At 41.5% G+C, this 14,701-nt stretch overlaps 1 protein-coding gene across 4 annotated transcripts in view; it reads left to right on the forward strand.

The window, feature by feature from the left end:
- The first annotated feature begins 10,046 nt into the window (after positions 1–10,046).
- Papolg (poly(A) polymerase gamma) overlaps positions 10,047–14,701 on the forward strand; it is a 29,169-nt gene continuing 24,514 nt past the window's right edge. For 2 of the 4 annotated variants that reach the window (XM_027387999.2, XM_027388001.2), the window contains exons 1-3: positions 10,047–10,295; positions 12,855–13,016; positions 14,624–14,690. In XM_027387999.2, coding sequence (XP_027243800.1) covers positions 10,279–10,295; positions 12,855–13,016; positions 14,624–14,690 — 246 coding nt within the window. In that variant the 5' untranslated portion in view covers positions 10,047–10,278. The other 2 variants (XM_027388000.2, XM_035452772.1) reach the window with 2 other exon arrangements.

The raw sequence follows: 14,701 nt of genomic DNA on the forward strand, positions 1-14,701 counted from the left end.
TCATCTCTTAATAGTGCCACTAGCTTAGAACCCAGATAACAAGACATGAGCCTTATTGAGGGGAGTACTTCATATCTAAACCCTAACAACCAGTTTTCCAAAATGTCTGAGAAAATCAATTTAATGGACAAAGATGTGTCTTCACCCACAGTTTTCAAAACTCGCTTGGCTCTCTTGTTTCTAGTCCTGTGGCAGGAGGGTAAGAGAGAGCAAAAGTGTTCACCTCATGGCTGCCAGAGTACAGAGGGAGCATCAAGAGGCATCAAGGTGAGGTCAGAGGAAAGGAAAGTTCTTTCAGGGCATGCCCCCAGTAACTTACTTCCTTTAACGAGGCCCCAGCTCCTACCATTCCTACCACCTCTCAATAATCCGTTCAACTATGTACCCATCAATACATTAATTCACTGATGGGACTAGAGCTTTAATGATATATTTTCCAGAATCCTACTTCTGAACTATAAGTTTTCCAGTACCATGACTTCATGCAAGAGCCTTGTGGAACATTCCTATACAAACCATAACATCCTTATTGAAATTTCACCACTTAGCTCACAAATACCTGCTGCAGGAAAAAAGTTCACTTGCTGGCTTTTCTGGATCAGGATGCAATACAAAAAGCTAGAATCACCGGTGGTGGCACATGCCAGCACTCAGGAGGCAGAGGCAGGTGGATCTCTGTGAGTTTGAGGCCAGCCTGGTCTACTGAGTGAGTTCCAGGACAGCCTCCAAAGCTACAGAGAAGCCCTGTCTTGAAAAACCAAAAAAAGAAAGAAAGAAAGAAAGAAAGAAAGAAAGAAAGAAAAAGCTAGAATCACCTGTTGCACGTTTTGTAAAAGTAACACAAACCACTTTCTCCCCTAGCCTCCCAGTCAACACAAATACTCCTGTGATCTCCATTCACCAAAGTATGTGAGGATGTCTCCTGCAGTCCCTGCCCTGACTCCCTGGGGCAGCGTTCCATAGCTCAGCCCCCCTCAGGTGCTGTTTATACATGATGAAATCTCACAGGTTGAGAGATTAGTTCTACAAAGGCCAATCCCAAGTCCAGGACACCAGTAGTTCTAAATGACCATCAACAACCAGATTCCTGCAGCCACCTACTCCTCCTTGGGTTTTACTTGAATTGCTAGGATACCGTCACAGAACTCAAGAACTTATATTTTCTGGTTTATTATAAATAATGTTAAATACATGTGGTAGCCGGGCGTTGGTGGTACACGCTTTAATCCCACTCGGGAGGCAGAGGCAGGTGGATCTCTGTGAGTTTGAGGCCAGCCTGGTCTCTAGAGGGTGTGCCATACAGAGAAACCCTGTCTCGAAAAACCAAATAAATAAATAAATAAATAAATAAATAAATAAATAAATATGTGGTGTCAACTTGATGACGTCTGGAATTAACTAAAACCCAAAAATGGAGGGCACATCTGTGAGGAATTTCTGCTTAATGTGAAATGGGAAAAGCCACTCCTAAACTGGATCTTTGCGGAAGACACACCTTCAATCCAGATCTAATCTGGGCCACACCTTCTCTTGGAGGCCAATATAAACACAAGAAAGAAGGAAGCTTTTGCTCTTTGGTTGCTTGCTCTGGCCTCGTGAGCAAGTCCTTTCCTTCACTGGCATTAGAGCCGACATCTTCAGGATTCCAGCATCTACTAAAGGAAGGCCAGGTGAGACATTCAGCCTGTAAATTGTTCTAATAAATCCCCATATGGAGAGGGGAAAGAGAGAAGTGCAGAGAGGGAGAGACTCATTCTGATAAATTCTGTTACTCTAGAGCAGCAGTCTCAACCTGCGGGTCCCAACCATCAGAAAACCACATATTTCCGATGGTCTTAGGAACTGAGGCACCACTCAGTAGTAAAATTACAGCTTTGAAGTAGCAACGAAAATAATTTTATGGTTGAGGTCACTACAACAGGAGGAACTGTATTAAAGGGTCACATCTTTAGAAAGACTGAGAGCCACTGCTCTGGAGAGCCCCGACACACATGGGCAACCTGATGAAGATGGTGAGGGTGAAGGCGTGGGAGCGGAGGGGCTAAACCCTCTCTGGGCCTGCCGCTCTCCCGGCATCCCACACGTTCAGCAAGCCAGAATCTCATCAAATCTGAAGCATTTTTTGGAATACTTGGTCTTTTGACCCAGTCCCTGTCTTGAGGTTTTTGGCTGTGGCTGAAATATCCCTACCCTAAGCCTCTAGTCACCTGAGCTATCTATCCAGTCACCGGCCCCATCCTGAGGTTACCTAATAGCACTCCAAGTTGCTTTTGAAGTATAAAATCGGGTATTATAACTGAAAGGTGCCATTTTTTAAATTATTGTTTGTCTGATTTGAAAGGTTGTGAGGTTTGGTTTTGCCTTTTGAGACCGGTCTAATTCTAAATGTATGCCAGGCTAGGTCTGAAACTTGTGTGAACGTCCTGCCCGGGGTGCTGTGACAGTTGGTAGTCCACTCCTTTGCATCCACTGAACCTAAAACATAAGCTGGTAGGCACTCCGGTGAGAGATCTTTGTAGAGGAAGACCCACCCTAAATGGGTGGCTCTTAACAGCAGTGCTGACAAAAGGACTTGTAAGAAGGAAACTTTACATACTGTCCCCTTGCTCTCTTGTTACAGAGTTCCTTCCCAGATATTAGAAGCAACATCTCTAGGATTCCAGCAGGATTTGAAGACCAGCTCCCCAGGAATCCTTCAGGTCTTGAGGTCCAGATTTGGACTGCTGAGACATCCAGTCTTGTGGACTGCAACAGGTTCTTTGCCTCTCCACAGTAAGCCAGACTTCATTGGACTACCCAGACTGCATGCGGTAAGCCAATCTAATAAGTTCCCCTTATTACATGTACATTTATTCAGTGAGTTGTTTCTTTAGAGAGCTCTGAATAACACAGGCTTGATGCCTGGAAGAGGTTCTTTTTTTTAATGTCATGTTAATGATATTTTTTCATAGCAAACTTAGTGGTAGTATGTTTTAAGTTTTAGTTTTGGTTTTTAATAGTATATAAAATTAATAGTATATAAAAATTAAATTGATTATAATATTATCATGGTAGTCAAGAATCTGGCTATGTGTTTTAATTATTATTATTTTAGTGTTTAACTATTTAAAAACTATTTTTGCCAGCCTGGTCTACAGAGTGAGTTCTAGGACAGCTCCAGGGCTGGCTGAACAGAGAAATCTTGCCTTGAAAAATAAAATACAAAAAACAAATTTTCATCCTTTTGTTATGTTTCAAGCCTTACATATTTTATTTTGTTTTCCTGTCTTTTGTGCTTATTAGGGCAATAGTAAACACTCAAGACAGTAGTGGATGTCTTTGTCTCACTCCTAGCTTTACTGAGGAAGGTTTTGATAATTTACTATTTAGTGTATATTGTAGCACGAAAAATAATAATATTGCATACCTCAGCTTTCTGTCACCATGACATACACCTGAGGCAGTTTATAAGGAGGAAAGATTCATTTTGTCTCATAACTTCAGAGTTTGTGTCTGTAGCTGCTTTGAACCTGTGGCAAAATACTACATTATGCCGGAACATGTGATAGATGAGATTTTTTGCTCCATGGAAGCCAGGAAGCAAAGAGAAGAAGCCAGGGTCCCCAAATCTTCAGTGATACAACTTCTTTTATCCTTAAAGTTTTACTTTCTCTAATTTTCTTTTAGAAAAGAATTTCACAATGAGTGTCTTAGTTAGGGTTTCTATTGCTGTGAAGAGACACCAAGACCACAGTAATGCTATAAAGGAAAACATTTAATTGGAGCTGCTTTAAGGGCAGAAAGTTTAGTCCATTATCATATTAGCGGTAAACATGGTGGCATGCAGGCAGACCTGGTGCTGGAGAGGTAGCTTAGAATTTGACATCTGGATCCATAGGCAGCAGGAAGAGAAAGACACTGGGCCTGGTTTGAGCTTCTGAAACCTCAAAGCCCACCCCCAGTGACACACTTCCAACAAGGCCACACCTACTAATCCCAGTTTAGTAGTGCTACTCCCTAATGACCAAGCATTCAAATCTATGACCCTAAGGTGTCCTATTCAAACCATCACACATGAGTATTATATTTATATCATTTCCATCCTCCCTCTTCCCCTCCAATTTCTTCCAAGTCTGCTCTACTCCCCCTCAAATTGAGTCTCTTTGTTGTTATTTTTTTGTGGTTGGTTTTGTTTTGATTTTTTTGAGACAGGATTTCTTAATGTAGCCCTGTTTGTCCTGGAAGTCAGAGCTCTGCCTGCTTCTGCCTCCTGGATCCTAGGATCAAATTTGTAGGCCACCACACCCAACTCAACCTCTCCTTTAAATATTGTTATCAACCGGGCGTTGGTGGTACACGCCTTTAATCCCAGCACTCGGGAGGCAGAGGCAGGCGGATCTCTGTGAGTTCAAGGCCAGCCCGGTCTCCAGAGTGAGTGCCAGGATAGGCTCCAAAGCTACACAGAGAAGCTACACCCTGTCTTGAAAAACCAAATAAATAAATAAATATTGTTATTTGTAGGCTGCTGAGTCCATTAGTGTTGTTCATATGTATATTGTCTAGAGCTGACCACTTGGGATTGGGTACCGTATCAAGGGACTCTCCCTGGAGAAAATATTTCTTTCCAAGCAGCCATTAATTTCCTGTAGCTTGCCAAATGTAATGGTACACATCTTCAGTCTCAAAAAAAAAATTGACAGACCTTTGACTAAACTGGTTAAAAGAAAGAGAAAGAAGACCCAAATTAATTTTTTAAAAAAAATGTTCCTATAGCTCTTCATCTAAGCAGGGCCTTGTGTGACTTTCCTCACCAGTTGTCATGTCAACTAGTATTGTCAATATGCATGTCTTGTTTAGATGGCCATGTTTTTTAGGTTTCATAGGTTGTGCTTCCTTGTCATATATAAAAGACACACCCCTGGCCCTCTGGCTTTTAGACTCTTTACCTTTCTGAATGTTCCCCGACCCTTGAGTGTAACGGTTGGGTTATAAATGTTGTCAGCCCCAGTCAATTGTTGTCTGCATTTTGACCCAGTTGTGGATTTCTGTAATGGTCCCCATATGTTAAGCCATTCCTGTATCTCAGGGATAAAGCCAACTTGATCCGTGGTGGGTGATCTTTTTGAAATATGCCTGTACTCAATCTGCAAGTATTTTTGTTGTTTTTTGCGGCAAGGGTTTCTCTGTGAAACAGTCCTGTCTGTCCTGGGAATCACTCTGTAGACCAGTCTGGCCTTGAACTCACAAAGATCCACCTGTCTGCTTTCCGAGTGCAGAGATTAAAGGCCTGAGCCACCACTGCCTGGCAGTTTGCAAGTATTTTATTAAGGATTTTTGCACCTATGTTCATCAGGAATATTGATTATAGTTTCTCTCTCTCTCTCTCTCTCTCTCTCTCTCTCTCTCTCTCTCTCTCTCTCTGTGTGTGTGTGTGTGTGTGTGTGTGTGTGTCTGGTTTTGTTACTAAAGTACAATGGAGTTTGCTTCCGTCAGTTCAGAAAACTGTCCAGAGTTGGAATAGTAATAAGCTTATCAACATATATAAGTGGATTGATTCCCTGCTTGTGTAAAATGGACATAGCAATAGTCTTTGTAAAACACTTTGGAAATGTCTGATTTATTTAAGATGTTAGTTAAAATATTATGAAACGTCTGGCAAAGGCATGTGGTGATATATTATTTATGATTTATTAAAGCTTGCCTGAGGTTTTGGAAAGCAAAGTCAGATACAAGCCATAGAAGCCAAGCACACACATTTAATCCCAACAGCCAGAAGCTAGGAGGTGATGATGCACACCTTTAATCTTAGAATTTAGGATTAAGAGATAGATGGATCTCTGTGAGTCCAAGTCCACCCAGATCTACACAAGAGTAAATCAGTCTAAAAGAGTAACAGATCACACACCTTTAATCCCAGCACTAAAGAGGTATAAATGATAAAAGCAGGGTCTTCAGTATTCAGTAAGAGGCATTGATTCTCCAGCCACACTGAAGATAGGAAGACTCAGTATCAAAGAGAATAGGAAGACATTCAGCCTCAGGATTCTCCAGTTATGCTGAGGAGAGGCAGTAGCTTGAGGCCCCTTTCAGCCTGAGCTTGAGGTAAGAGCTAGTGGCCAGATGCTTTGCTTCCATGATTTTCATCTTGAACCCCAATATCTGTCTCTGGACCTTTTATTTTTCATGTTGCAAAACATATTTTCACAATGGCTTTTGTGGGACCCAGAGTGGCAGCTGAAGTTCTGAGGAGGCTTGTCTTTTTCTGCAATATTATCTATATTAGATAAAGCAACTGTACACCTGATTGAGTCAGGGAAATTGAAGTGATGAAACAGTCAGCAACAATGTGTCAAGTGATTAGAAGAAGACTGGTTAAAAGTTTAAATCCCTTCCCACTCGTTAATCTCCAACTGCTAAAGACAAACAGAAAGTGAAATTAACATGATTGTAAACTGAGCACTGTGTCCAATGGCTGCATTTCAGGCCTGCTGAGAAAGAATGAGTTGATCAAAGCAAGTGAGTTCTCTTAGAACTGTGGGGCTGTGGCTGTCCAGCAGGGCACAGCCAGCTGCTATTATCCAACCTGTTTCCAGGAACAGGTGAGCCCCATTATTAATCTTGGCTTCCATTTGGAGAGAAGCAAGATATGCATCTCCCTGTCCTCTGAATTTGTATATTAACCCCCTGAGTTCTGGTGGGGGCGTAGGGGGAGTTTTTAAATTGGTCTAAAGACGTTTTCTGTCCTTCCAAACACGTGGAGGGGGATGCTGAGTTCCCTAACTGAAGGGTTTAGGACATATCCCTGGAAAGCTGTTGATTGCTACCTTGCTTGGTTTGGTGCATCTCACATCTCAACTTACAGTGCAAAGCCTCTGTAAATAAAGCTAGGTTTTGTTTTGTTGGCCTTGAACACTATGTAAATGAGGAGGATATGGAACTCCTGGTCCTCCTGTCTCTAACTCCTAAGTGCTGGAATTATGCACTGCTATGCCTGATGCTAGCAAGTTTTTTTTAATTAAAAAATTATTCAGAGACCCCTGGAACCTCACATCACAAGCAGGCCATGCAAATGCAGATTTTTGATACTGGAGATCTTTTCAAGGGCAAATGCTTCTAAAACAACAGGCTTTTGAGGGCTGTCAAGATGACATAGCAGGTTAAAATGTCTGCCTGGTACCCTGAGTTCTGTTTCTGGAACCCATATAAAGTTGGGAGAGACACTCCACTCCAAAAAGTTGTCCTCTGACCACCACACATTGACACACACAAATAATAAACATTCTTTTAATTTTTTCATATTTGCATCATTTCCTGTAAATATTTTTTTTTTAATCAGTGGAGGCTAGAGAGATGGCTCAGTGGTTTGTAGCATGGCCTGCCAGAGAAGGATTCCTAGCATCTATATGAGGTAGTTTACATCCAGCTAAAACTCCAGCTGCAGCATGTCCTGGCTCATTTCTGCGCTCCTACATGCATGTGTGTATTTCTTCACACACAACCAAATGCATACATATAATAAAGGTAAAATTACATCTAGAAAACAAAATCAAAAGGCTTGTGAATTATCCAAATGATGTTCCTAGTTTTATATATTCTAGGTATAGGAAAATAAACAGACACCTGTCCTGTTCACTCCTCTGCACCAAATTGACTTTGAAAACAAGAAAATGCAGTAACTTGTGTGAAGGGAGCACAGTCATCCCTTCACATCCTAAGGAGCTACTTTCAGGACCTCTTACTGGCTCCAACATGAACAGGTTCAAGTCCCTTCTATAAAATTTCACTACAATTGCATGTAACCTATGAAAATCATCACATATACTTTAAACTATTCACAGATAATTATGATGCCTAAAGCAATGTAAGATGCTATGTAAATAGGGAATGAAGACGAAGAAAAAAGTCTAACATATTGCATATAACCTACGGACACCCTCCTATACACTTTAAATAAATCTCTAGATTATTCATAGTACCTTGGATAATGTAAATAGTCTGTGGAAGCAGGACATAGTAGCACACACCTTTAATCCCAGCACTTATAAAACAGAGACAGGCAGATAGATTTCTATGAGTTCAAGACCAGCCTTGTCTACAGAGTGAGTTCCAGGACAGCCAAGGATAAACAGAGAAACCCTGTCTCAGAAAAACAAAACAAAACAAAACAAAAGACACCACACCAAAAATAGCTTAGGGAATGACAAAGGAAGAAGTGTGTGCATTGTCTGTGTAGATAGAAATTTATCTAGAATATTTTAAATATGAGGCTGGCTAATTCTGAAGATACAGTCTGTATGAGGCTTGACTATAACTGTACCAGCCACAGAGACTTATCATTAGAAACCCAGGGATTTATGCTAAAATGCAGGGCTGAATTAAGTGCACAGTAAAATAAAGCTAAACCAGAGAAGGCCATCTTTCTTCTTTGAGGAGACAATAAATTATGGGTATAGGCAGGAGATGGTAAAAGGTGTCCTCCACCATTCACAATGAAGAGCAAGCAAAACCACTTGGTCACAGTAGATGAAAGAAAGGGCTGAGGGCCTTTTAGAACAGGCAAAGTTTGGGTGTCACTCTCTCTTCTGATTCTATCAATAGTGGCTGAATGCAGTGATGTTACAATTGTGTAGCAGTGTTCTTATTAGATATGCATATCAAAATACTTTAAAATTTTTAAAGTTGGGACTATTATTATGGCTCAGTAGATAAAGATGTTTACTGCCAGACCCAAGGACCTAATTTTGGTCCCTGAAACCAAAATGGTAGAAAAGGAGAACAGACCTCTCTGGCTCCCATATGCAGGCTAAAATGAATGTAATTAATTTTTTAAAGAAAAAGCCCAAGGTTAAGCTAAACATTTATTTTAAAGTTCTTGAGGTCACAAAGCTAGCAAATAGCAAATGTGGGTCTGCTTTGAGCCAATTCCCATTCTAGCTACCACTCAATCAATACCTCCCAGAATAGATTTTGTCTTCTCCTCATCACCTACTGAAATCTCTACTCTCCAAATCCTTCTAATAAACAGCATCCCCTCTTTTAGGACGCTACCGGTGGCTTGTCCACCATGTTTAGGCAGCCCTCTTTTGATCCCTTCATGACTACTGGACCCCATGTGTATATCTGTTCTTCTCCACTAGACAGCAACCCCTTGAAGGTAGGGATCTAGTTTTCTGCAGCGTGTGACACATACTTCTGCAGCAGAAGAATATCATTCATATCTGAAGTTTTCCTCCACCTTTTGTTTTGGTAGAGAAATTCTGAACATACATATTCTTTTAATGCATCAGAAAGAACCTGGAGCATGGCAAACTAACAGACAAGATTTTCAATAAATACTTTAAATTAATAAATGGATAATTCCTCCCTTCCTGTGATTGAGTCACTTTCCCTGAACAAGCAAGCTTAACTCCTGCAGGAAAAGACTTATGCTTTGAAATTACTTTTATCCTTTATCATTTTAAAACCGGTAAATTTCTCCCTCTTTTCATCTTCACAATCACAAAGTACATGATTTTCACTATTTGAAAATGTGAGATTTGTGTGTGGTGGTGGGGGGGGTCTTGGGTTTACCCTTTAACTGGTAGCGATCATGTTCAGCCTCTCAGCTAAATGCCACAGATTCATAAATCGGGGCTTGGAGGTGCCACTGCGAGGAAGAAAGGAACACGTTAGACTGATTTATTTCTAACCTGTCTTCCCTTAAATGATTGTGTTAAGGTCTCACATTATTGGGTGTGACTCCCTGGCGACAAAATGTTCACAACGTGTACTGATTACGTCTATGACTTAAAGATGTGGGAAAACGGAAGAGTTAAAACGGTGCTAGGAAAAGCAGCGGACTTTTCTAGATGCTCTCATTGCAGAAACGAGGGAAAATTGACAAATAACCGTCCTAGAGGTTATTTGTCTGGGTTGACAGTCCCACAGAAAGGGAGGACCCGAGGTTCTGACAGATGCGTTTGCCGCAAGAGCTCACACTTGAGGTGGGCGGGAGCCTGGAGCCCAAGGCTAGGGGCGTGGCCGAGGGAGGGCCCGCGGCTCCGGGGGCGGGGCCGCACAGGGCGAGAGGCAGCCTGGGAAGCAGCGCCATATTGGCGGCGTCCGCGCTGTATTGTCATAAATAGAGCCGGTTTTGTGGTGTTTTCACTACTCGGTTGAATGCCTCGGCCGTAGCGAGCGGGGAAGTGAGCGAGCAAGCGAGCTACAAGCGAGCGAAGGGAAGTGGACAGAGGAAGGAAGAGAGGGCAGTAGCGGGACCCCAGAGCGAAAGGCACTCGCTGGAGAGAGACGCAGGAAGCGATGAAAGAGATGTCTGCGTAAGTGGGGGCGGCGGTTGAGGGCGAGGTGGAGAGAGGTGCGCTGAGGTGGGCAGCCCGCGGCTTCCAGCCCCTGCGCCCCGCCAGCCGGCCGGCCGCCTGGCCGGGACGTCTGCTTTCCGCTGCCCGCCACTCCGCAAGGGCACCTCCCCTACCGCGGCTCACCTGGCCGCCCTGCGGGGATTCGGGAGTCGCCGTCAGCCCCCCGCCGCCCGCACGCCCGCACGCCCGCTCGCCCGCTCGCACGCCCGCCCGCCTCTGAGGACGCCCCCAGACCAGGATGAGGGGGAAAGGCGCGTGTGGCTGAGGAGAAAAACGGTCGGTCACTCTCCTGCCCCAGCCCTGTCTGAGCCCGTCTGCTCCTGTCTGCATTGGCGCAAATACCATCCCTCTGCCTCCCCCTCCTCCCGGCTGGACCCGCCGTCTTCAGGTCTTACGGAGGGAGTGACCCAGCCCAGCCCGTAGGTTTGGGGTTGCTCTGAGAGAAGGGCTAAACCCCCTCCTACCCCATTCCTTCCCGCAGACCCACAGTGTCTACCGGGTGGTGTCTCCTGCTCACACTTTGATAAGTCAGAAGCAGTTTCTGTACTTGCCAAGAATTTATTAGAGCTTCTTGCATTTCACTTTGTCCGGAAATAATTTCAACATACGGAAAAATGCACAGAAAAACAAAAACACCATTTGGGTAGCCACTACCCGTTTCTCCCAAAGAATAGCGTGGGGAGTGTTCTTACCGCTTTAGTCTTTCTTCTTTCTTTAAAAGAAGTCAAGCATTCCAATACATCTGACTCCCATTCTTGTCGCTCTTCCAAGGCCCCCCGAAGTACTGAATTTGGTTGTTATTGTTGCTTCATTTTTAATGTTAATACTACATATTCTTGTGTTCATACCCATTGTACTTGTTTTAAACTGTTTATAGGTATTATCACAATTACTACTCCGCAGCCTGATTCTTTAGAACATGTTCTCTCTGACCTTTCTCGGTTATTATTTTCATTTCTAATTAAATGTTATTAACTCATGTATTCCATGTATAAACACACCCCAATGCAGTCCTTTTAGTGACTACTTTAGGTTATTTATATTTTCTTTACAGACTGTCAATGAACATTCTATTCACATATCTAATTTACCCGCAGTAAAATTTTTGTAAGGTTTTTACTTGTAAATGAAATTGATAGGTTGAAGGGTATGTGGGGGTATTTATTTACTTTCCTATTCTCCCACAAGGGAACTTTAGAGCCCAGTAGAGTTCTAGATAGCCAACTTTTTGAGGATTCAAGTAAAGTGCAACAAGGAATTGTCAGAGCTGAAGTAGTTATGGAGGGGAGGATGGAGAGGTGGGGGAGACCTTGAGACTTGCTTCTCAGAGTTGTTGGATTATGTGAAAATCTATCTGCATAATGTATTTATCATACACAAACATACCCAAATACCTTACCTCTCTTAGATATGAAAAAAACAAATCTTTAAGGAGATATGCAACTTGGAATAATTAATTGATGTTTTGTTTAGTCTACAGCAATATGAAAATGGGGAGAAATTAAAGTTGGTTTTGATACGCCCTTATTATTCATTAAGTCATTTCAAAGGTATATAGGCTGTTTGTTGAGATGAGGTTTCAAGCAGCCCAGACTGGCCATAAACTTGCTTCTGCTTTTGTCGATGAGCTGCTGGGATTAGGCAGTTCCTACTGGCTACAGTCTGTTAAAAGTCACTTATATCCTTTAAAATGTTGCTATTTACCTGGGCAGTGGTGGCCAGGCCTTTAATCCCAGCACTTGGGAGGCAGAGGCAGGTGGATCTCTATGAGTTTGAGGCCAGCCTGGTCTACAAATTGAGTGCCAGGAGAAGCTCCAAAGCTACGCAGAGAAACCCTGTCTCAAAACCCAAAGGGGGGGGGGTTGCTATTTAGTGTAATGAATTCAATAGTTATTCAGTGTGTGAAAAGGTATGAACTCCAACCTAAAATGAAGAGAATATTAAATATAGTCGCAAAATATTGGAACTGTAAATTCTGATTCAAGGCAAAGGTGTTAATGTAATTTCCCAAGGACTAGCCTAGTTGTGAGGGTTTTTTTTTTTTTTTTTTTGGTTTTTTTTTTTTTTTTTAGGTTCCAGTCCTAAGGATCTTATGATGGAATGTTATACTTGTTGAAAAATTGTTGTTTTTACTGAGTGTCTTTCAAGTGTCTTTCTAGATTCTATAATCTAGACAGTACTTGACTCAGTCTGTGGAGTGTAGTGAGGTAGCCCTGGCACTGGCCCTATTCAGGCTCTTTGCATTTGAGCTGAGTGGTGTTGATATAGTTTTCTTGATACACACATACTGCTTTGGGCTTGAAAAGACAACCATGAAAGCTGGAGACGATGTGAAAAGCCCTTCATGAAGATCAAATACCCACCTGACCCCACCCCCCACCCCTTTTAAGTGATACCATTGGTAATGTTCAACAAACTGTTAAGGTAGCTTAAATAACCTGAGTGGATTGAGAGGTTCAGTGTATTGGTGTGAAACAATACTTAACATTTTTCCTCTTTTTCTTTTTTCTTGAACAGAAACACTATGCTGGACAGCCAGCATCAACAAAGGCATTATGGAATTACCTCTCCAATTAGTCTGGCATGTCCCAAAGAAATTGATCATATTTATACACAGAAATTAATTGATGCCATGAAACCATTTGGAGTATTTGAAGATGAGGAAGAACTGAACCATAGGTAAGTCATTGAAACTATAAAGTATTTTTACAGTATACTGTTTAATCATTAACTCATACATGTTGAGTGCTTAATGATCCCTGCCTAAGTGTATAAAATTTCCAACAAAAGAAAAGCCTTGGCTGTCTTGGAACTTTTATTTTTCATAGGGATTAGGAAAGGAGACTACTAACAACTAGTCAAATAAGCAATTAAGAGTGTTACACATGATAAGTACTGGTTGGAAAAATAAAGTTGGGTGTAGAAGTCTTTAGAGAAACCTCAATGAAAGAGACACTTAAGGAAAATTTAAAGTTGAGGAAGGGGGCCATGTGGATATTTGAAGAAAGTGTGTTCTGGCAGAAAGCCTATGGTGAGTGTGTGTGTGGTCAGTATATTTGAGGACTATATAGCAAAAGATCTTTCAAGGTGTCTAAAGCAGAACGAGTAAATGGGAGAAACTTAAGACAAAGAAATAGCAGTAGGAAGGAGCCTAGAGGGTGAGGGCACTTTGTAAGCCACTATAAAATTTTTGGAAATTGAAACCTCTTAGGGTTTTGAATAGAAGATTAGCATGATCTGACTCATGTTTTAACAGTTACTCCAGCCATTGTGTTAGGAATAATCTCTAAAGGGTGGCAGGGATCAGGGGACAAAAGCAGAAGCAGAGAGATTGGTTAAAAGGTCATTATAATAACCCAGGTTAGAAATAAGACCTGAGGGGCTGGAGAGATGGCTCAGAGGTTAAGAGCACTGGCTGTTCTTCCAGAGGTCCTGAGTTCAATTCCCAGCAACCACACAGTGGCTCACAACCATCTGTTATGAGATCTGGTGGCCTCTTCTGGTGTGCAGATACACATGGAAGCAGAATGTTGTATGCATAATAAATAAAATCTTAAAAAAAAAAAGAAATAAGACTTGAAACGTGAGGGTGACAGTAGAAATAAGTAGTATAATTTAGATGTACTACAGGTGGGTTATTTCATGACATAAAGACAGTTTCCAAAGATGAGTCCAAGATTTTCAGTCCCTGCATCTTACTGGATTAAGTCCATTTGGGTGGGGGAGACTGAGAAGGAAGCAAATTTGTAAGGATCAGGAGATAGTTTTCCATGTGTTTATAGGATGCCTACATTTGTTTTTAAAAATGTGGACGTTTATGCCATTGGTTTAAAATTTAATAGTACCAAACTGCATTAGTTAAGTATTATTTCACAAATATTATCCACTAATTAACTTACCTATTTTAATTACACAAAAACCATGAGTACCAGTGAGAGAGAATATAGTCTCTAGTACCACACTTCACTGATGTAATTCTATAGTAAGGCAGGGGTGACAGTTCAGTTTGCTTCATTGAAGGTAACTTAGTGATTTATATTAGGTTTTTTAATTTTTTGAAGACAACTCAAAATATCAAAATATTATCATCCCACTTATCATATCTGGACTCTTAGATCTCTCAGATGTTTTATGTATCAACAGATGTGATAGCATTAGCACATTTATAATATGGATGTAATGTAGCATTGTTACAAAGTTTCTACCTTGTGTTTATTTCTTTAATATTAACATTTTTTGTTTTTGTCTTACAGTATAACTCTAACAGCGCTCATCTTTTCTTATAGGCTGGTTGTTCTTGGTAAATTGAACAATTTAGTAAAAGAATGGATTTCCGACATCAGTGAAAGTAAGGTAAGATTAAA

The sequence above is a fragment of the Cricetulus griseus genome, assembly GCF_003668045.3.
Source record: "Cricetulus griseus strain 17A/GY chromosome 1 unlocalized genomic scaffold, alternate assembly CriGri-PICRH-1.0 chr1_1, whole genome shotgun sequence".
In the NCBI taxonomy this organism is placed as follows: domain Eukaryota; kingdom Metazoa; phylum Chordata; class Mammalia; order Rodentia; family Cricetidae; genus Cricetulus; species Cricetulus griseus.